Source organism: Homarus americanus, unplaced genomic scaffold (assembly GCF_018991925.1).
Source record: "Homarus americanus isolate GMGI-L3 unplaced genomic scaffold, GMGI_Hamer_2.0 scaffold25827, whole genome shotgun sequence".
Taxonomy (NCBI): domain Eukaryota; kingdom Metazoa; phylum Arthropoda; class Malacostraca; order Decapoda; family Nephropidae; genus Homarus; species Homarus americanus.
In genome coordinates, this window is record NW_024738300.1 from 1001625 (window position 1) to 1026125 (window position 24501).

The 24501-nt window shown below is 38.2% G+C and overlaps 1 protein-coding gene across 1 annotated transcript in view; it reads left to right on the forward strand.

Annotated features, from left to right (window-relative positions):
• The first annotated feature begins 820 nt into the window (after positions 1-820).
• Positions 821-24501, forward strand: part of LOC121873773 (probable glutamate receptor) — a 36047-nt gene continuing 12366 nt past the window's right edge. The window contains exons 1-6 of the mRNA XM_042377474.1: positions 821-1047; positions 10744-10839; positions 14857-14981; positions 22759-22872; positions 23798-24021; positions 24353-24481. Coding sequence (XP_042233408.1) covers positions 10752-10839; positions 14857-14981; positions 22759-22872; positions 23798-24021; positions 24353-24481 — 680 coding nt within the window. The 5' untranslated portion in view covers positions 821-1047; positions 10744-10751. The remainder of the gene's footprint in view (positions 1048-10743; positions 10840-14856; positions 14982-22758; positions 22873-23797; positions 24022-24352; positions 24482-24501) is intronic.

Sequence of the window (24501 nt, forward strand, 5' to 3'; positions counted from 1 at the left end):
GTATGGGTGTTGTAGTGACCGTGCAGACTACTGGTTAGAAATGAACGTGTAGTACGGGTGTTGTAGTGACCGTGCAGTACTGGTGTTGTAATGAACGTGTAGTACGGGTGTAGTGACCGTGCAGTACTGGTGTTGTAATGAACGTGTAGTACGGGTGTTGTAGTGACCGTGCAGTACTGGTGTTGTAATGAACGTGTAGTACTGGTGTTGTAGTGAGCGTGTAGTAGTATATATAAGGATAAAATTACCTATAATACGTGGGATGTGATACGACTTTTCAACCTCTGTGTGGTTTAACGGATCGGGTTGGTTGGAGTTTTTTTTAGATCCCCACATGACACTTGCTATCCATGCCAAGTTTGGTCAGGGCGGCTCATCCGCTAGGCCACGGTAGGACGCCAAACTCCAGGAGGCTCCACATTGTCCCCAAAACCTTCTTCTTCCATCAATAGTTTATTATCGGTAAGTTCCATACTGTTTTTCACTACAACGGTACAGCAAAGTATATCTTTTTAGCATTAAACTGTTATTTTATTGTCTAATCATTCATATAACACCATCATCATCACTAATTACATCATCATCACCATCCACATCATCACTACATATAACATCATCCATCATCATATATAACACCATCCATCATCACTACATATAACACCATCCATCATCACTACAGATCGGTAAAGTAGTTTCAGATTCTTGAGATATATATATATATATATATATATATATATATATAAATTATATGTAATTTAGCATTCTCTTATTTCTACGATATATTTGGAACTAAGACTTGAAAAACGAATCTTGTATCACTGATCATTCACTGACACGCCCCATATAATCACGTCCAATCACTGCTCTCGAATACTGTTATCTCTCTATGACGCTGGTCAATAATATGTGAGCATGTGTAGTAGCGCTCGATAAAACCAGTAGTGCAGACGCAAGCAAGCCACGTTACTGTCAGTCTTCACCTGTACTTCGCTCAGCCGCTCATGGTAGACCTGAAGCTCTCTAGACCTTTAACGATAAGGCTACAGTGTAGGGAAACAGTGTTTATCATTATAGGAATTTATATTTTATTATTAGCATATATATATATATATATATATATATATATATATATATATATATATATATATATATATATATATATATATATATATATATATATATATATATATATATATATATATATATATATATATATATAGGGTATGCTAAAATTCTGAATTTTGGAATGCATAGTACAAGCTTAGCAATATAATGTGAAAAACCAAAATTTTCACAATTTGATAATTTGTCAAGGTGATAATACAGTAATTTATGAATACCCTTTAAAATCGAACCGAACTGTTATTAGAGCGCATAGCGTAATGGAAAAGATTTCATATAAGATAATATGTAGCGTATTTGGCAATTTTAGATTAAAATTTTTTTACCTCGATTAGGTTCGGTAAGGAGTGTTGGGGTGGATTAATCAGGTTAATACAAATACACTGAATCATAGTTTGCATTTTATATAATGTAGGTTGTTGACATAATTATTTTTTAAGAACAAAACCTATGATACAGCATGGAAATTCTCTTCTGGAGCAGGAGCCGCAATGGCTAAATATAATATTAATCTCAATGTTTTAACTTTGAGATTAATATTATCACTGCTTCACCGATCATTATTTTCCCTTATATATTTTTACCCAGATCTCAATAACTATTTGGTTGATTTATGTGTTAACTTACGGTGCCCTGAAAGTGGCCAATCAACCATTACACGATGTTTGTGTTAGTTTTGAAACATATCGATGACGCGATTTTCAATCCATTTCCACAGAAGAACTTTATGAAGATGCCAGTCAAGTTTCAGCCAACATCTTTAGGTGAACGCGCCAGGTTTGTGAGTATGTGGGTGGGCGGGATGTCTCTCCGCGCCATTGCTCGAACTACGGGTGCCAGCTTATCTACCGTCTACAGATGGGTACGACGATGGCAAAGACAGGGTAATGTGAACAGAAAAAATAGTGAATATATATCTCGTAAAGGCTATGGATTATTTGGTCAAGTGGCCGCTCCTCCCAGATGGTCGCCTCAATCGCGCCCAGCCTCCTTCTCTGAGTGCTTGAAGATGCTTGCAGCAAAACAAAACACACGATCTGCCCTTAAATTTTTGATCAGCAGATCCTCAACCACGAAATGTTCTTGTGGGCGAGAGAAAATCAACTTATTCATTTCAGATCCAAACATCGTTTACGTCAATGGCTGCAATCCACAGTATGTGTTCTACATGAGGAGATATTACATTTAACGTTCACCTCTAAAATGACAGCAGCTTTTTCATTCAAGTTCAGTTTACAGGCTAAGATATATTAGTCTTATATGTATGTACGGTATCAATAAATGTGAAATTAAAGCATTATCTATATTTTTTACATCAACCTTTATATGTTGATAAATTTTTGCCAGTAATAAAAAAATAGCCAATTGACTTGGTGATTGTGTTGGACGAACAATGAAAGGAAACTGTGCTACTGTGAATGTGAATGATATCGCCTCTTGACTGTCAACACTGAACCATGAATCACATCTTTAAAGAGTTTTTAGAACTAAACATAACCAGAGAAAGGTAACTTAGTGTACCGTTATAGAGTGTCTATCATAACTAACAGAAGTTTTTGTTTCATGTAGAAAACCAAGACTTTGAGTAAAATAAATGACTCTCAAAGACGCTGGCTATTGAAGCACAAATTTACAGGTATTATGACAAGCCACACAACCGTTCTATAAATTTTAGTTGAATGTCCATTGGTATCATTTAATTTTAAAGTGTGTGTGTGTGGGGGGGGGGTGAATCTCGTGTATACTTGTCCTTATGTTTATAAAAATCGAATGATTCTTATACAGTGTTTTCAAAGGAGCCTTGCAGTTTTTATTTCATTTTAATAATCTTAATTGTTTGCTACAACAGTATGACTGATTAAGTCCGTAAAACAAATACTGGGATATCTGGGAGAGAGAATCCCAAAATACTTTTTTACAGGTTCTTGAAATGTAAACTATTGAATTTGATTAATAAAAAGACCTAAGCATAATTGTGATCGGGAATGGCAAAATGAATACGATTCCGCGAAAACTAAAATTTTGGTGAAAAAAAAAGAAAGAAAATTAAGTTTGTGATAAGTTCCCAACATAACCAAGGTTTTCCATAGCATTGAACTTGAAGTCAATAACAAACAGTTTATTGAAAAAGATCGTTTTACAGAAGCAGCTTTATCATTTGTTGGCAGTAGATGCCTTAAAACTTGAAAGGATAAGATATCCATTTACTGCTAAACCTGCCGTTTTTTGTGACATTTTACCCAGAAACTCTTTCCCGGTTTTACTGCATGTTAAAAAGGAGTATATCAGATGTTTAGAAAAAAACATGAAAATTTCTTTAGTTTTAGTAACGTCATACTTGTTGAAAAACTTGGTTTTCTCCTGTCGGTGCCATGAAAACAAAGTATCGTTCTCAGAAGATAATTATAATACAAATTTGTTTTTTATAAGATCAAGTTTGGTTTTAGTGACGCAGTGGCAGTGTCTAGTTACTTTATTACATATAGTAATACTTTGGTGCTACATTAAGAATAGTAACTCTTTAACATATAGCTTTTAAGATTGATGAATAACTTCCTAGAAGTGGTCCTTAAAGTTAGATTCCCACCAACTTCACCACCCATTATCTGTATTTGCATCATCACGCACACAAACACACACACACACACACACACACACACACATATCCCTCTCATTAAATATATCAACTAATTACAAGCTAATAGCTAATGCTCATTAGTCTGTCAATACCAAATAATTGTAGTGTACTGACATTACTACCCAATATAACTAGAAAATCACCACGTATGTTTACATTAAACCAAGGAACAACGAGTGAAGAGAACATTACCTGTGTGTCTTGTTTAACTTACAAGCTAAGCTAATTACAAGTACAACCCAGAAGAGCTGTGCCGATTTCAGCTATCAACCAATCTACGACTGTATCAAAGGTGACACGCCGTGAGATTACCTGATATCTTACTCAACTGCATCAAAAGGTACCCGCGACGAACCTACACTCATTCAGGCAAGTGTTAACAAGTGAGATAGTTTGATATCCTATCACAACTAAAATACGGCAGCAAGGGAGGATTGGTATAATATTATCATTTGAGGTGTTTTGACTTGTTTGTAACCCTTACCCACCCTTCTGACTATAGCCCTGAGGGTTTTTTCTTCAGTTTGGGGTGAAGTCTTATCTACTAGATCATCATGGAGACTTTGATAGTTGTCAGGCTTGTAATCCTTGTACCAGTCATGGATGAAGTCTATGGAGTGGCTTTCATGTTCTTGCTTGACTGTGATTCAACTACTGTTCAGTTTACCGCCAGTAGGGTTGGCATTGGCTACATGTACTATACTAGCTTGGATTGGGTTGTGATCAGACATAAGATCACTGACTACATCAGAGCTATGAGTTGTGTCCGGAGAAGTGAAATAAGTCCCCTAACATTGGTGTTAGTGGTGGGGTCACGTAATATCTTATGTCTAATATTCAGGTCACCAATTAGGACAGTGAGAGATCTGTGGATTGAATCTGATCTGAGGGAGCATTGAATGTGGAGTTTCCCGGGTAGATAGTGATCCCATGGTAATGAAGGTTGGTGTTCTTTTTGGATGTATTAGTGACTTCTTATTATACAACAAACATGTGTGAGTAGAATTAGGTATCATAATACACATAACTTGGCAGACTGGGTGGGGGCTTACCATTAGGTGTGAGACCTCCTGCAGACACACAATATCAATGTCCTCAGTCACAACTTTGTGGTGGATGTCCGGGTTTCTTTTTCTATGGGCTGAGATGTTCCAACTCATCACCTTCACCTCTCTGTATCTCTGTCTGGTATTAACACTGACCATTATGAACTATATTTGGAAAGAAGCTGAATACACTATGATATTGTTTTGTTTTTTCCATGCTCTCTGTCCTTTCTGTTGGCAGGAGGCTTTTTAACTTTATTGAAACATTTTTGGAGCATGTACTGCTAACCAGTTTTTAAATTTCACTTGCAGACATCAAAACACTTAGGTCACGCTCGACATTACTATTTTCTGTATGTGTTTGTTCATTTTCACTGACTATGTCCACAGAGGCATCAGTAAAACTGTTAAAATTATCATTGTTTTCTCTGCAAAGACTACGAGTTCCTGGTGGATCTTGAGTTTTCACATTTGGTACTGATATTTGAATGATTTCAATTTGATTATAATTTTTCCATTGCTGCTGCTCTATGTTGGCGGTTTTCTGTTCTATAGTGCATTGCAGAGGCTCTTTAACATATAATTTTGATCTGCAAATTGAGCTTTGATTTCTTTCAAGTCATTTTTCAAATCATTGATCTCTTCATTTTGTGTGCGTTCACGGGGTATGTAGGCAGCTACTAGAAGTGTTTCTTGAGACCTGCCTGGGTGGCGGGTCTGCGTGTTGAAGGGGTGTAGGAGGTTTAGAACAGCCAAGGTGCTATACAGGAACTCCATCTGTTTTGCAGTTTATACACCTTTGTTGAATGGTTCCCCCTTGATCAACTGTATCTCTGCAAACCTGTGTTGTATGTTGTCGTGAACAGACACTACACTGCGGCTTGGTAGAGGTAGAGTGGCATACTCGGGCCACGTGGCCCCAGGGTTGATACTTGTAACACCTCCTGGTAGGAGGATGATAGAGAGTTAGTTACCTTCAGAGTCCGGGAGGCACCACGGGCTCGAAGGGTGGTAGGTCTCTCCGAGCCAACCCAGTCTGCAATCATTGCGTTCTTGCCCAAGAGTCGCTTCGTCTTTCTGATGTTGGGGTGAGCTTCTATTATTTCAGGGGTCTGGTACTGGTCGAGCCCTATGATTGAGATGGTTTTGTTGCTTCATGCTTGGGATTGTTGTTCCATAGTTATTCCCTCTATGTTATTGGTGAGGAGAGCCTGTATAGTTGCTGGGTTGTTTCCAAGCAGAACTTAATCTTTTGTATTGATTCTGAAATGAAACTCAGTGTCTGGGTATCTCCCTTCCACCTCGTTGAACCTTCGATATTTGACTTCAGGTGGAGTACCTACAGGGAAGTTTAATCTTACTTTCATGGCGGGTTGAGGTTGTAGTTATTGATCTCCAAGGTTTTCTGCCTTTGTTGCCTTCCTCTTGCTTATGGACTGCACTATTGGCAGTCATCCTTTCCATTGGTGTCAGGACCAAGGTCAATACCGTAGTCATCTAACTCACTCAGTGCCAAAATAGGGCTAGAGAGAGTAGCTAGGTCTCCAGTCAACTCAGGCATGGTGGAGTGACAGGACTCGACCCAATATAAGTGCATCAGAGAGCTAAGGTTTTTTCTGACACTCCTAAGAAGTAAGCGGTGGCTGGGAAGTGTATCCTCTCACGGTAGAAGGCAAACTGACATCTACAGCATATCAGCGATGTGAGGAGAGGTAAGGACTTATATGAGTGGGCCACCCAGGAGGGGAGGGAATGAGGGGTGTGGTGGCAAACCCGGTAATTCCAAAAAGGAAGCAGGAGTATTTTCAAATTATCAGTACTTTGAATACACTTGTTGTTCTTGCTCACTGGTATCTGTATTTTTCTGGATACATGAGGTATCAAAGTCAATTTCAATTTCAAAAGAACTATCCATGTGAGGCAGGTGTTTGTTTATACGTGGGACGCTGCACTGCAGGGCACAGTTACCTTTACAAACCCTCACCACAGAGCCTAACCCTCGCGTTAGTTCACTTGTTATACAGGCAACATATTTGCAGTTGTTGTCCTCTCAGTTAAGGTAATCCTTCAGGTGACTGTGTTAGGAAGGACACCTAATATTCAGTAACACACTGTGAGAATCCTGCTCCTCAAAAGCCAGTGTGTACTACCGTAATCATAAGATGATCATAGGTGGTTCACACATACAGCCTTCCTTCACACACGCTGAGGGGAATCTCAAAATGTGTGTGTGGGTGTGTGTCTGTGTGTGTGTAGACTTGTAACTTGTAAGGACTATGAGGAGTGGGACTTGCCAGTAGACCGTCCCACTTAAATTTGCTTTCAATTATTTAGAGCCCAGTTGTTATCAGTAAGATGACTTAGACTGTCGATAATTGATGTCTACCTGGGTTTCACGTTTTCCATAAAAGTGGGAAAATTATACACAACACTGGTGTGTATGTACAGTGTGATATTTACAAATCTTCTTTCAGCCATACAGTGAATTAGACGGGCCCAGTGATCTAGTAGTGAAGAGTTCTCGGTATTAGTCGTGCTAGAACTGAGGCAGGCTATTTGTTTAAGGCGAGCTCGTACTTAAATTGAATTGAAACAGTTTATTTAGCCAGAAAAACCAAGATACAGAGTGGATAATAATAACAATATTAACATGGCTGAGCCAGCTGAGAACCCGAGCTCTCTTTTAGGCACCAGATATATACTATACATTTATCTCAAAGAAGTATTATGTATCATTTAGTAACATCTGGAATAGTAAAATAGCATGGTGGTAATAAGAACATCTCATAATGTTACCACGGTTAACACTTCAATATTTATTTATTTTATTTATTTACTTATATTATTTCTTGATTTTTTTATATTATAAGTATAAATTACATTGGAATTGAAAAACATAAGTATAATGGGGAAGCAGTACAACATGGGTTGTACAGTATTAAGGTTGAACAAGAGGACAGAACTGTCAGGATTACGTCTAGTTAACAATTATGTTTATTAAAATGGTAATTTCTTATCTATTTACATGCTAATTTCCGATAAAACGGTTTTAATAGAACAGTAAAAGCAGGTACTGTAAATATAGTAGGTATTACAAGAAATATTAATAATTAGACAATAGATATTTTTTAAGAGATGATTTAAAGGAAGGGAGCGTAGTCTTTGCTCGGATGGGTGGGGGCAAGTTGTTCCACACCCTCACACTGATATTTTATGGAGGTCTGGGACTGAGAGGAGCGCATCGGGGTGGTCTTAGTAGCTCTGGGTGCCTTCAGTTGTATCTCTGATTATTCCGGAACTGGAAATAATTAATGTCAAGCAAGTAATTGATAGATTTGTAAACAAAGAGGGCACAGCAGTAGGTGCTAATATCTTCAAATTTTAATATTTTTAATTTAACAAATTTTTCGTTTGTGTTATCCGTTTTTTCAAGTAGGTTATTGTCCATACAACTCTCTTTTGTATAGTAACCAGAGATTGTGTGTTTGAAGAGTCAGAGGCCCCCCATAGTGTGTGACAGTGTATCGGGTGTTGGTAAACAAGATCATGATAGATTTCTTTCATTGCTGTGAGAGTGAGTGACTGTCTAGTGTGATACATGATACCGCACTGTTTATTGATTTTACTGTGAATGGCTTGTGTGTGGTTTCTCCAGTTAAGTTTCTCATCAACAATAACTCTGAGGAATTTAGTATTTTGTTCGCGTTTGAGAACAGTATTACCAAGGTACAGAGGGTAGTGGTCTGGGGGTAAGTTTTTCCTTCTGTGAAAGATCGTGTAGTGGGTTTTCTCACGTTTTAAGGTCAGTTTATTACGTATTACCCAGGTCCTGAATTTAGTCAATTCAGTGTTCATAGCTCTCATCAAGGAATGGAGGTCTGAGTTGCTGGCATAGAGATTACTATCGTCTGCAAATAAGTTGTATTTTATGAGTGTGCTGGCGTGGACTATGTCGTTTATGTACAACAAAAACAGTACTGGACCGAGAATGGAACCTTGGGGGACGTCATGCAAGATTGGCGAGGAGTCAGATTGGTGATTAATATAGCAGGCATACTGCATCCTGTTGGACAGATATGAGGTAAACCAATTGTGGGACAGGCCCCTAACGCTATAATGTTCAAGCTTTGAAAGGAGGATGGTATGGTCGACAGTATCGAAGGCTTTAGAGAGGTCGAAGAATATACGGATTGTGAACTGACTGTCATCAAAGGAATTTAAGATGTTATTAGTAAAGGATAGCAGAGCACTCTCAGTCGACCTTCTAGCTCTAAATCCAAACTGGGAGTCATTTAAAGATGTTATTGGCATTGTAGAAGGAATTTAGTCTATTACATGCTAGCTTCTCCAGTATCTTACTCAAGGATGGGAGGTCTGATATGGGGCGGTAATTCTTGAAGAGACCTTTGTCCCAGATTTTTTATATGCTTGGTGAACTTTAGCAATTTTCAGTTTATCAGGAAAGACACCACTAGTGAAGGAGGGGTTACAAATGTGTGGGAGAACAGGTAGTAATAAGTGGGCTACTTTCTTAATGATGCTCATTGGTATATTGTCTTCGCCTGCTGCTGCATATTTGGACATTTTCATGATGGCCAGTAATTCATCTGCTGAGTCAGGGGATAAGAACAGCTCATTTTGCTGTCTGTTCTGCAGGTAGGCTCTAAATTCCTCATGGTGATCAGGGATTCTCTCTGCAAGATTTTTGCCAACATTAATAAAATATTCATTGAAGTGGTTGCCAATGGGGGAGGGTTCCGTTATAACTGAATCATTTATCATAAAAGCTGAGTGGGGGGCCGAAGGCTGAGTGTTTCTGTTCTGAATAGAATTTATGACATTCCAGGTTTTCTTACTGTCGTCTGATGCTGACTGGAGCTTATTTGTATAATAGCTACGTCTGACATTTCTAACTGCTCGAGTTACTCTATTTCTGATACTTCAGTAAGCATCACCGAAAGTTATGGGTCTTTTTGCAAATTTCCTTTGGAGTTTGTGATTTTCTTTTATTATTATCTTAATTTCGCTTGTGATATAGGGTTTGGAAATGGATACAGTTTTCACTGACTTAGTCTTGAGCGGGAAGCATTTATCAAAGCAAGCATTGAAGATGCAAGAGAAGTAGCAGCTGTTCACGTTAGGGTTGTCGGAGGCATAGACAAGATCCCAGTTAGCATTCATTAGGTTGTTTTCAAAAAGGAGCATGTAGTCGGTGCAGCAGTCTAACTAAAAGGCTTGGCAATGCCACGCCCATAGAGAGTAGTTCCCACACTCTCCACTAGATTGATCTATGAATCAAGCTTCTAGAAGGTTCTTGAAGGAGGAAGTAGTCACCTCTGTGGAATGTCAAGCCGGCCACCAGTCAGCGGTGTTTACATTACGTGTATAAATAACCGGCTGAAAAATGTTCTCGCTGACCCTTGAATCACACTTAACTGGCGGTGCCATTATCTATATATTACTTATTTAACTATCTAAAATACTTGACACATTGCAAGTGTGAGCCAAAGTATATAAATTAACACATGTGAGCAATTAATGCAGTGTTCAAAGAATTACTTACTACTCAGAGGGAGGGTTCCATCATATTGCGACGCTCAGGTACTCATAACATTCGCGAGACTGAAGCTGAGTGTATAGTCTTATGCCAATGACTATAACCTATGAACAACATCTACCCTCAACACGTCATTGAATAATCAATGTTCATAATTAAACATCCATAATTGTAAGATATTAATTACTTACTCTAAATTATACAGTATGTAAATTATACTGGTTACTTGTGTGTGTGTGTGACTTCAAAAATTGTGTATCTGTATGTGTGTGTTTTTCTTTCTCTGTTTTATGTTTTATGCACATTTTCCGAACATGAAGAAACACAATTGATCATTGGGTGTATAAAATAATTTACCTTAAGCATTTTTTCTGTAATAGATATGTAAATGGTGAGGATGATGGTCAAGTTGTTGGTGGCGGTGACGATGGCTGCGGGTGTGTGTGCCGGGGTAACACAGCTATCACCACCTTATGGTAACCAGATAATTATAAATCTAATTATAAATAAATTTATACGTATGAATACACATGTATGTGCATAGTCAGTAATACACATCATATATATATTTCATGTAGATTCACAATGGAAACGCGGACAAGATAAATCTCGATAAAATCACACAGGAAAAGGGAAACAATGGAGTACCTTAGCTTTCGTCTTTATTCAAGACATCTTCAGAGGCAACGGAATTTACAGGGACTGAGAAAGGCTAACTTGGGCTGTTCTTAATTAACATATGAGAAATAGTTGAGTCATACTTAAAAACAATATTAATGTTGAATTATTTATGGGGTTGAACTAACGGGACAAATTCCAATATTTAAGGACATTTTGACTACCTTATCGCAATGAACTTGTCTCAAAAGTTCATTCCCTATTATTAAACAATATTGTTGTTTTAAAGTATGACTCAACTATTTCGAATATGTTAATTAAGAACAGCCCAACCTTGAATGTAAATTGAAGTGTTTACTACATTCCATGTAGTAATTATAATGAAAATTATGTAGGTCAGACTGGGAAAGCATTGCAACTAAGAATAAAACAGAACAGGTGTAATATTAGAAAAGCATCTGAAAGCTGTGCACTGTTCGTTCATATGGGGAACAATAATCATCCCATAGATTGGAAAAACGGTTTAGAAGTGTATAAATCAACATGTGTCACAGAAAGACTTCTGGTTGAAGTAAGTTTGATCAGGGAAATGAATTCTATAAACCTTAGTGATGGTCAGTACAAAACTGATATGTTACATAAATTTATTTATCGTGGCCCAAGGTTAAAAATGCTATGAAAGCATTTGAGGTAGATGTAGGGTAGATGATTAGTTAAGGTCTCACATTTTGTATTTGACTTGACATGACTTGATACGTCACCCGTTTTGATGAACTTTTCTTTCGTGTGTGGTGGAGGTGGTGTGTGGATCCCATGATCCTTATGTTTTGTAAGGTCACCCTTTGTATATAAGCCTCTTTCAGTCCTTGTAAATTCAGTCCAGTTGCCTCTGAAGATGTCTTGAATAAAAACTTTCCTGTGTGGTTTTATCGAGATCATATATATATATATATATATATATATATATATATATATATATATATGCAAGTAAATCACTGTAGGTGCGTGAGCTAGGTATATGCTGATAACCAAGGTTCACGGTGCCATCAGCTCGATGAACAGGCTTTGTGTGAAATATAACAGAGTCTAGAACTGCTTTTAGTGTCCTTGTGGCCTAGCCGGTAAGCGTTCCCTAGTCACACCCAGTAGGTCGAGGGTTCGATTCCTTGCTGGTGAGGTCGTTGATTATACATATATATATATATATATATATATATATATATATATATTTCATTAGCCCATTTCATGGCGGGTTGAGGTGTTGATTGTATGTAGAAGTCCGCATGCTTTATTGGGCTAATGAAATATATATGGATCCTCGTGTTTCGGAGCCGGATTTGGTAAAACGTTATTCTGACCACCTAAGTGATACGGGTAGTCCCCATTAGAGGTTCACGGCGCTATAAGCTCGTTGAACAGGCTTTGTGTGAAATATAACAAAGTCTAGGACTGCTTTTAGTATCCTGGTGGTCCAGCGGTTAGCGTTCCCCGGTCACAGTCATGGGCTAGTGGGCCGTGGGTTCGAATCATGGCGGGTTGAGGTGTTGATTGTATATATATATGATCTCGACAAAACCATACATCTACGTACTGCAACTGAGAGCTGGGAATTCAGATACTGACTATGACAGGATGGTAGAGAGCCCAGGGAGCCTGCAAGAGCTGGTAGTGGAATATATATATATATATATATATATATATATATATTTATATATATATATATGCTGATAACCACAAGGAAAGAAGAAAACACGAAGTTCCCAAGCGCTTTCGTGTAATTCACATTCCCTAGTTGGCAACATTTCTAACTCTAATATTAAGAATAATATGGATCTGGTTGATAAACTCAATAACTTACACATTAATTATTAATTTAAACTGGTCGGTTTTGATGAAACATCACTCTTTACAAAGGTCCCAGTTGATGATTTACTGGAGTTCCTCACAGATTCCCTGGATAATGTTTCATTGCCGGTCTCGAAAGATGACGTCAACGAACTCTTCAAACTATGAATTAAGGATTGTAAATTTGAGTTCAATGGAGAATATTATGCTAAAAAATTTGGTATGGCAATGGGTGATCCGCTTTCACAAGTATTAAGCAACTTATATATGGAACTGTTTGAGAAGAAACTATTAAGTAATATATTACCACCATAAGCAGTGTGGTTTAGATATGTACTGTAGATGGTGTAATATGTCTCTGACCATGTAATGAGGACCTAAAAGCTTTTCTACCACAATTTAAAAACTTAGCCCCTAGATCAAATTCACTGTGGAATTAGAGAATGACTGCAAAATTACCTTTCCTAGACTGTCTGATACACAGAATAGGTAAAACCTTTAAGTTCAGTATTTATAAGAAACCTACTAATGTGTGTTCATACATTCATTATTATTCTGCCCACCATAATAGAGTCAAACAGTCAGTAATTTCATCAACGTTTTTACGTGCTCTAAGAATATGCAGTCCGGAATTCATTGATGAGGAATATAAATATATTTATAATATTGGCTAGAACCTTATGTACCCTAGGTCTTTTATAGACAAATGCCTTAACATTACTAAGAAATCTTTTTATAGAACTGATCGTAAGCCAACCCATGACTACAAGAATCTCTTAGTATTACCATTTAACAACAAATTTTCTCAAATTCCTATACAACTGAAATCCTGGAACGTTAATGTGGCATAAAAACTCATGCACTGTAAAATAAATGTTAATTATGATCACCCCTAACAATGCAGGCGGCTGCATTTACAAGGTTCCTTGCAAGGAATGTAATATGTTCTACTTAGGTCAGACGGGTAAAGATCTTATAATTAGACTTGAACAGTATAAATATAGTGTTTGGACAGGCCAGGAATCCAATGCTCTGTTTGTTCATTTGAGGTATAATTAGCATTGCATCGACTGGGATAATGCCTCCTCAATATTACCTTGTAATTCAATTGTTAGTAGGAACATCATAGAATCAAGTCTCATTAAACATGCCGAATCGGTCAACATGAATTTGAGTAATGGCATGTACAAACTGGATAATTTCGTAATTAAGACGATTTGTAACCAGGTGAGAAGGTTTGGTCAGCTTACCCTCTGACCCGACTACCGACTGCTGTGGTGCTTTTTAAAGATTAGTAGGGTCATTACCTAATACCTGACCATTGTGGACCTGGTCTCACCCTCCTCTGTATATATATACCTTGTTTTGAACTTCTCCTTAGTCTGTACTCACCCCTGAAGATGTGAATTACACGAAAGCGCTTGGGAACCTCGTGTTTTCTTATTCCCTTGTGGTTATCAGCATATACCTGGATCACGCGCAACCACAGTGATTTACTTGCATATATATATATATATATATATATATATATATATATATATATATATATATATATATATATATATATATATATATATATATATATATATATATATATATGTATATATATAGATATATATGTACATATATATAGATATTTATATACATGTACATACATACATACATATACATACATACATGCATACATACATATTACATACATACATACATACATACATACATATATACATACATACATACATACATACATACATACATACATGCATACATACATGTACATACATACATACATACATACATACATACATACATACATACATACATACATACATACATACATATATATATATATATATCTTGATAAAATCACACGGGAAAAGGGAAACAATGGAGCACCTTAGCTTTCGTCTTTATTCAAGACATATATACCCATGACACGTAAAACGCCTGTGCCTTTATATAAATAGAAATTATGCATTTATATATGGAAGTTGAACGTGTCTTATGCATAATTTCTATCTCTCTGATAGTCCAACATGGTTTGGCATCATCAGTGGCAAAGGTGTTGGAGGCAGTGTTTGCAACAGTGACACAGAGTAGTTCCTCAGTGTTTCTCATCACGGACGGCAAAACTTCCGCCTTCACTGTGTTCACAGTAAGTATTGTTATATTATATAATATACAGTATTACCTCGCTCTTTTGAGCGTGTACTCTAGGTTAGTTTGTACACTAGACATCAACAACTACAAATTGAGAAAAAATACATCACTTGTTTTTGAATAAATGCATTGGCTAGTACAGTACTATTTTGCGAGACATTAGCTGTTTGATAGGAAATGTTTGGTGACCTGTTTCCTCATATGAAAAAAAAAAGAATTTAACAAAGATGAGAACGATTAATACAAGAAGGTTACCAACACTTTGTCATCAGGTTCATCATATATTATGTGATGTTATAAGGTGTTATGTGATGTTATGGTGTTATGTGATGTTATAAGGTGTTATGTGATGTTATGGTGTTATGTGATGTTATAAGGTGTTATGTGATGTTATAAGGTGTTATGTGATGTTATGTGATGTTATGGTGTTATGTGATGTTATATGGTGTTATGTGATGTTATATGGTGTTATGTGATGTTATATGGTGTTATGTGATGTTATATGGAGATAATGAAACATTTATTTTTATATTGAAACAGTTAATTTGCCAATAAAATACAGAGACAGAGTCGATATTATTAACAACATTAACATGGCTGACCCAATTGAGAGCCTGAGCTCTCTTAATTTATAATATAATGTTTTTGGTGGAACAATAAAAGTAGAAATATAAAGTTGGTATTACAAAAAATATTAATACTTAGACAATAGATATATTTTAAGAGAAGATTTAAAGGAAGGGAGCACAGTCTTTGCTCGAATGGGTGGGGGTAAGTTTTTCTACACCTCCGCACCATGGCATTTTATGAAGGTCTGGGACTGAGAGTAGCGCATGGGGCTGGTCTTAGTAGCTCTTGGTGCCTTAACTTGTTTCTCTGATTATTTCTAAACTGGAAATAATTATTGTCAATCAAGTGATTGATAGATTTATAGATAAATAGGGCACAGCAGTAAGTGTTAATATCATCGAATTTTAGCATTTTCAATTTTGCAAATTGTTCATTAGTATATCAGTTTTTTCGAGGCGGTCATTGTCCGCACAACTCTCTTCTGTGCAGTGACCAGGGGTTGTGTTTTTGCAGAGCCAGAGGCTCCCCAAAGTGTTTGACAGTATCAATTGGTGATAAACAAGATCATAATAGATTTTTCATTGCTGCAAGAGTGAGTGACGAGTGTGATACAGGATACCGCACTGTTTACTGACTTTACTGTGAATGGCTTGTATGTAGTTTCTCCAGTCTAGTTTATCATCAACAGTAACCCCAAGGAATTTAGTATTTTGTTCATGTTTGAAGACTGTATTACCAAGGTACAGGGCGTCCAAATCTGTGGACAAGTTATTCCTTCTGTGAAAGATTGTGTATTGGTTTTTTTTTTTTAGGTTTAAGATCAGTTTATTACATATTACCCAGGTCCCGACTTTAGTTAATTCAGTGTTCAAAGTTCTCATCAAGGAATGGCATACAGATTACTATCGTCTGCAAATAAGTTACATTTGACGAGTGTGCTGCAGTCGCAACGACTACCTGTACAGTCACGACGGAGTACACTTGTCTCGTGAGGGGGTAAAGACGTTGTTTGCATCCCTGGAGCGTGAATTTGTCACTCCGAAGGTCACTCCAGTAGAGAGGTCAGGGGAAAGTGGGAGTAAAAAAACAAGCAGGTCTGGGAGTAAAATTAGTTTACTCAGGACAAGGGGTAAAACAGGACCAGGGAAGGGTAGGTTTAAATGTATGCTATACCAAACAGTAGGAACGTTAGGAAATAAAATAGACTTGCTGAGAGCGGTTGTATGTACCTAGAATGCGAACTTACGTCATAGCAATCACCAAACGGATGAATCTGGCGAGCAAAATTTTTTATCAAATTACCATAGAAAGGTACAACATTTTTCAAAGACAGGAAGGTTAGGAAGAGGTCGCACTCTTCGTCAAAGACCCGTGAAATGTTGTATTAATAATTCAATAAAGGGTGAAATAGGAACCGGAATCTGTGGAGTACGAAATCACCGGAAGGAAGAAAAATATTATAGAATGATTTACAGGCCCCAAGTCTTAGCAAAAGAAACGCTCAGCCCATATGGCAGGAAATGAGTAGGGCAGCAAAATATAACAACCTACGCATTATGGGGGATTTCAACTTCAGAAATATTGACTGGGACAACATTGTAGGCGACTATGAATCTGAAGACTTCCTAGACGCAGTACAGGAAAATTTTTTGAAACAACTAATTGCAGAACCTACTAGAGGTGACAATATATTAGACCTAGTATTAACAAATAAAGAAAATATTATCAGAGATATCACAGTAGGGGAAGAACTAGGTAACAGTGATCACAGAGAAATCAGGTTCACCCTAAATTGGGAAACGAAAAACAATGACAATATGGTCAGAGTCCCAAATTTTCGGTTGGCGGATTATCAGGGGTTAAGAAGGTACCTAGGTGAGGTCACCTGGGAACAGTCACGTCAGTCCCCAGTAGGAAGGGGTGAGGTCATAGATGACACAACAATTGATCATGACTAGTATACTACATAAAGCACAGGAACAAAATATACCATACAGACAAATTAGGTCAAATAAGAATGAGCCAAGGTGGATGACCAGAAAACTTAAACATGACATAGGAATAAAGAAAGGAATATATAAGAAATTAAAGGGAGGGGAGGAGCAGCTCAGAAATAGATATAATGAACAATCTAGGAATATTAAGAAAATTGTAAGGAAAGCCAAGAGAGACTATGAAATCAAAATAGCAAGAGAATCCAAGGCGAATCCCAAGGGATTTTTCCAGGTATATAGGACAAAGGTCAGGGACAAAGTTGGGCCTTTAAAGTCAGGGAGGGGAGAAGTGATAAATGGCAGTGAAAAAATAAGCAAAGCATTGAACAGCTACTTCTTTTCAGTTTTCACAGAAGAAATTTGAGATGAAATTCCAGAGGTGGAACTGATTTTTAAGGGAAAGGAAGAAGAGAAATTAAAGAATATCACTATCAGAAAAGAGGTTCTTAAGAAGATAAATAAACTGAAGAAAACAAAATCCCCTGGGCCGGATGAAATTTTCCCTCGAGTCTTAAAGAGTGTAGGGAACAGATTAGCGGACCCCTCGTAAACTTATTTACAAAATCATTAGACACTGGAGTTGTGCCAGACTTGTGGAAACAGGCAAATGTAGTACCCATATTCAAAAAGGGAGACAGAGCATCAGCATCAAATTACCGGCCGATCAGTTTGACGTCAGTAGTGGGGAAATTTCTAGAATCAATTATAGCAGATAGCATCCGATCGCATCTAGAGAAAAGCAAATTAATCTACGACTATGAACATGGGTTTACAAAAGGGAAAATCTTGTCTAACAAATCTGCTAACGTTTTTTAGGAAAGTCTTCGAGGTAGTAGATAATGACGAAAATTACGATGTTATTTACTTAGACTTTAACAAAGCCTTTGACAGAGTACCGCATCAGAGGCTTCTGAGAAAAATTAAGGCTCATGGTATCGAGGGGAAAGTTATAAATTGGATAAAATCATGGCTCACCGATAGAACGCAGAGGGTCAGCGTAGATGGTGTTAAATCTGAGTGGGGCCGTGTAACCAGTGGGGTTCCCCAGGATCAGTACTAGGCCCACTCTTGTTCATAATCTACATAAACGATCTAGATATTGGGATCAGCAGTGACATAAGCAAGTTTGCGGATGACACCAAAATAGGGCGGCAAATTAATTCAGGGCAGGATGCAAATGCATTACAGGAGGATCTAAATAAACTGCAGGGGTGGTCTGAAAAATGGCAAATGAAATTCAACACCAGCAAGTGCAGCATACTTAATATTGGAAGAACAAATACTTATAATGTATACAGCCTTAACAACATCAACCTAGAGAAGTCGACTTGTGAAAGAGACCTAGGGTACTTGTAAGCCCGGACCTACGGCCTAGAAAACAGTGCGTTAATGTTCGAAATAAGGCAAACAGAGTATTGGGTTTTATATCTAGAAGCGTAAGTAACAAGAGTGCAGAGGTCTTATTGCAACTATGTCTTGCGCTAGTCAGGCCGCACCTCGATTATGCGGTTCAGTTCTGGTGCCCCTATTATAGAATGGATATAAATTCACTAGAGTCGGTGCAGCGAAGACTGACAAAAATGATTCCGGGACTTAGAAACCTTCCATATCAGGATAGGCTAAAGAAAGTTAACTTGCATTCCCTAGAAAGACGAAGAGTGCGGGGAGATATGATAGAAGTATTTAAGTGGGTGAAAGGAATCAATAAAGGGGATATAGATGAAGTTCTTATAATATCCGAGCAGGATAGGACTCGGAGCAACGGATTCAAGTTGTATAAGTTTAGGTTTAGGAGGGAGATAGGATGAAACTGGTTCACAAATAGGGTGGTGGACGAGTGGAGCTAGCTTAGCAACTTTGTAGTAAGTGCGGGAACTCTGGAAAGTTTCAAAAGGAGGCTAGATAGATTTATGGATGATAGAGAGTGGTAGTAACTCTCGACAGGAGCTGCCTTGCACAGGCCAACCGGCCTATTGCAGACTCCTTATTTTCTTATGTTCTTATGTTATGTACAGCAAGAACAGCACAGGACCGAGAATGGAGCCTTAAGGGACCCCATACAAAATTGGTGAGGATTCAGATTGTTGATGGTTGTTGCAGACATACTCCTTCCTGCTAGAGAAATATGAGGCAAACCAATTGTGGGATGAGCCCCTGACGCCGTAGTGTTCAAACTTTGACAGGAGGAGGGTATGATCGACAGTACCAAAGACTTTAAAAAGGTACAGGAATATTCCAACTGTGAAACTGACTGTCGTCAAAGGAGTTTAAGATGTTAATAGTAAACGATAGCAAAGCACTCTCAGTTGACCTTTTAGCTTTAAATTCAAACTGAGAGTTTGTACGGATGTTATTGACACTATATGCTGGGTGAACTTTAGCAATTTTCAGTTTATCCGGAAAGACACCACTAGTGAAGTAGGAGTTACAAATGCGTAAGAGAATATGTAATAGGTGGGCTACTTTTTATTGATGCTCATTGGTATATTGTCGTCGCCTGCTGCTGCATCTTTGGACATTTTTATGATGGTCAATAATTCATCTGCCGTGACAGGGGATAAGAACAGCTCATTTGCTGTCTTTTTTGCAGACTGGCTCGATATTCCTCATGGTGATCAGGGATGCTCTCTGTAAGATTTTTGCCAACATTGATAAAATAATCATTGAAGTAGTTAGCAATAGGGGAGGGTTCCGTAACAACTATCATTTATCCCTAAAAGCTGAGTTTGGGGGAGAGGGGGGGGGGGCGTAGGTTGGTTGTTCCTGTTCTGAATAGAATTGATGAATACTCCAGGTTTTCTTACTGTTGCCCAATGCTGACCGGGTCTTATTTGTATAATACCGAAGTCTAGCATTTCTAACTGCTTGAATTACTCTATTTCTGATACTTCGGTAAGCATCGGCGAAAGTTATGAACATTTTTGCAAATTTTCTTTAGAGTTTGTGTTTTTCTTTTATCATTGCCTTGATTTCATTTGTAGTATAGAGTTTGGAGATAGATACAGTTTTCACTAACTTAGTCTTAAGAGGAAGCATTTATCAAGGCAAGCAATGAAGATGTTGCAGTAGATCACGTTAGGGTTGTTGGAGGCATAGACTTTACTTGTCCTTTCAGGTCCTGTGGCTGTTTTATACATGACAAAAACTGGAAAGTGATCTAAGATATTCTTATAAATAATTCCACTTGCAAGATTGTTAGGAGTGTTGTTAGTCCAAATATGATCTATCACAGTGGCAGAGGTGGCAGTTACTCTAGTGGGTTTGGTTATTTTGTTGAAGAAGAGCTTAGAATGACAGGTAGCAAGAGGGTCTATTACTGAGGTGTCCATCTCTGATTTTAGTAAATCAAGGTTGAAATCTCCTGTTATGTAGCAAAGTTTCCTCTCTGAACTTATGATAGAGATAAGCTCCCTACATTAGTGTAGAGGTCTTCTGTAGATTACTCCTACTAGGATATTTCGTGTGTCGTTACGTAATTCAGTAAAAACACTCTCTATGAACTTCTCCTGAACCTATAAATTATTTCTCACAGATGCGTTATACTTAACATCAAAATATAGTGCGACATCACCACTGTGTCGTGACGTATTGAGGCAGTGTCTAGTATAATTAGAGATGTTATATTAATGTTCAATATCGTTAGTGAGTTTGGTCTCACCGAACCCAAGTACATCAAATCTGTGGGCAATAGAAGCTATACACTGATCTAAAAAGTTATCCAAGTGAAGGGGAATACTATTGGTGTTAAGGCTAATTAAGGTGAAGGAATGAGATAGTAGAATACTAGAGCTAAACTTAGGAGAGTCAGCAAAGTAATAGTTACAACTTGGGTTGGTGTAACCCAGTGAGTTTTGTGGAAAGGCATTAGGGTGAAGGGGGTGTAACACATACGGTCCAGTACATCTAAGGGGAGGGGGTACTTGTGGGCCTTGGGGGCTGGTACAGTGGGAGTGGGGTATCCACTTGCCCGAGAGTTCCTCATAACAAGGGTTTTATTGCTGAACGTCACGTGTTTCCCTCGTTTACTGGCTTCTTTAAACTTGTCCATTTGCTGTTGGCGGGCTTAAATCGTACCTGTCCATAGGTTCTCGTTGAAGAAGATAGTAGTGTCCTTTAGTTTAGTGCGCTGGTGGAAGACTTTTTCAAGGATAGAAGGGGAAGAGAATTTTGTTATGAAGTCTCGGGGGAGTTAGATGGCCCCACGAGATGAACACGGTAAAACACGACTTCAGTAGCTTCAAAATGTTCATTCAGCAGGCATCAAATTTTGTGCTGGGATGACACCCAGTTCTCATGAAGATCTTCTGGGACTTCGACAAACCTGAGGTTGTTTCGCCGCCCTTTATCAACATAATCCACCCGATCCGCTGGTGTTGCTAGTTCCGTCTTGAGCTTGGAGTTCTCCTCGCTTAGCTGATGAACTCGGGTTAATGAGCGACTGGTTCTCTTCAGCCTCAACGTTCAACTTTGCTTTTAAGTCACTTATTTCCTTGCAAGAATTCCAAGCTTGTTATAACTTGCTTCAGCTTTGTAGTGAGACGGTGGTCAGCCTCCTCTAGCTTCCGGGTGGTCTCCTTATTCATATGATGTATGATGTTCTAAACGAGAGTCCGTTGGATTTCCATTCTTACCTCAACCAGCTGTTGTTTCGCAATCTTTGTATTTGTGATATTGCAGCCAACTTAGACATATCGGAGCTAGTGAGGGGAGTGTAAGCTGGCAGTAGAAAGTCGGTCAAGCTGTGTGGTCAGCTGGGGTGGCCGGCCTGGTGGGAGGGTGGAGTGGTCACGACTGGACAAGGGCACGGATTACAAGCCATGGTACTGAGGGGAGGTTGGTGGGCCTAGCACACCTCACATGATGGTCACAAATTCACCAGTAAATTGACAAATATATCTACTTAGAGGTATCACAGGTAGATATTGTACTGGTCACTCACGAATCTGATTTTCTAGAAGTCAGACTGGGTACTCCCGGAATGACCCTGTTTTTTCGCCACATACACGTCCCACCCGGGATGGCACAAATGTTAAGTTCTTTTGCTATTGACATTATTTGAGGCTAAGTAATGAATGTTGTGCAGTACTTTGTGATAGGACGTGATATTACATGACGCAGTGAAATGCTTAAATGTTAGGAATTGTTATTTATAGCTATATTATTCTACCTATTACTGTGCGATTTCATGTGATGTCTCATTCATATCAGTTGTTAGACAATCTGCAGATACCTGGAGGCTATGGAGTTTTTGAGGCAACAGCAGAGGGTCCGGTTAACACAACGGAAAAGCAGTTTTCTCGGCTCATTGAGGATATCAAACAGGTTGGTCACTTGCACATTACTTCAGAGGGGAGTTATTATTTCTCGCGTTAATAGTTGATATGTATTGTACGTCATTATAAGGTTGTTTTGGGGAGTTTATATATCATTTACACATCAGTAGATAGGAGAAAAAGTAAACTGTGATACTACTAAGTCAATATTGTTACGGACAGTGAGCAATTAAGAAAACAAATATCTTAAGTTACTTTACTTTAACTTTAACTTTTATTTTAATCACAAAATCTAAATGATTTCTTTACCTGTGTGGGTCAAGGAGCATTTTGGTTGAAATGATTTAGTTATAATACCTTGTAAAACTCATGCCCAATTACGTAACAAGTGACATTCTGTTTGTATTGTTAACTTTTTTAATTATGTTTTACTGTAGGTTTAGTTGTTATAACATTACTTGGCTTAATTGAATATTTGATACCACACCCATGGTTGACATGACAACTCCCAACACTGAATAAATAGTAGAGCGCGAAAAATATGCAAATGATTTTTAAATAATATTCTAAAAACAAAATCAACACAAAACACATATATACAAGGGTGAAAAATAATATACTCAGCTATACTAATACACGTTACAAATAGATGGCCAGTAGATCCCGCGATGAACAGGCAGTGCAGGTAACAGTGGTCACACCACGACAGAGCCCTCAGGGAGAACAGGAGCCGATGGGGATGAGAGTGGAACTGCCGGTGACTTCTTGGTCAGAGCAGACATCACCTGTCATAGATGGCTCCCCAAAGGCCAGCGAGGTTTTCCACCAATCAGGAGCCATCTCCTGACTCGTGTTCTTACTAGTTGCCTTGGGTAACTAGTGGTTTGGTCGTGTGGAGTAAGACGTGCAGATTGTGGTGCCAGTGCAGTGTATTTACATGAAAGTGAGACCCTTCTATGTTATTATATCAACAGCTGCTACACGTATCTAGGCGTGTGACGGTGGTGGTAGTGAGCGATGACCCACTCTTTCTCGCCGCCTTCGCCGAGTGGTCCCTCAAGGGCCGCCTCCTGGTGTGGTCAACGAGGCTCCTCGCCGTCACCCGCCTGCCCCTCCCGGAGCTCCACCACCTATATAAGACCTTCTCTATGTGTAACTCCATGTTGTTAATCATGAACAACCACAAGCTGATTTTCAGGTGATGTAAAATGTAGCAAATAGGTTTCAACTGCAGCCAGTGATTCACTTGAAATTCTTTTTTGGCGAACATTAATTAATCGTCATGCACATCAATTATGTATTCAATAGAAAAGAGAAAATAATTATAACGTTCAATCGTAATTTAAATTATATTTATTTCCCTAAAACCTGTTGCATTCGATTGTATTTTGGACTGAAAGAAAACTTTATATGACCTAAAAAATTTGTAATTTAAAAAAAAAGTTTTTCCTGAGCAAAGTTGATGGTGCTTTTCATTTTTAAACATTATTTAATGGTATATTGAAGACGTTGACTCCCCTTAACCCCAGGTGTAATGTGTACCTCCATCTGCCATACAATCCTCAGGGAGCCCAGGCACTAAGAATTGCCTCTTGGACTCCCCATCGAGGCCTTACTCTTACCACCCACTACTCGCTCTTCCCTGACAAGTTCGACAAGTGAGTTTGACGAGAAAATT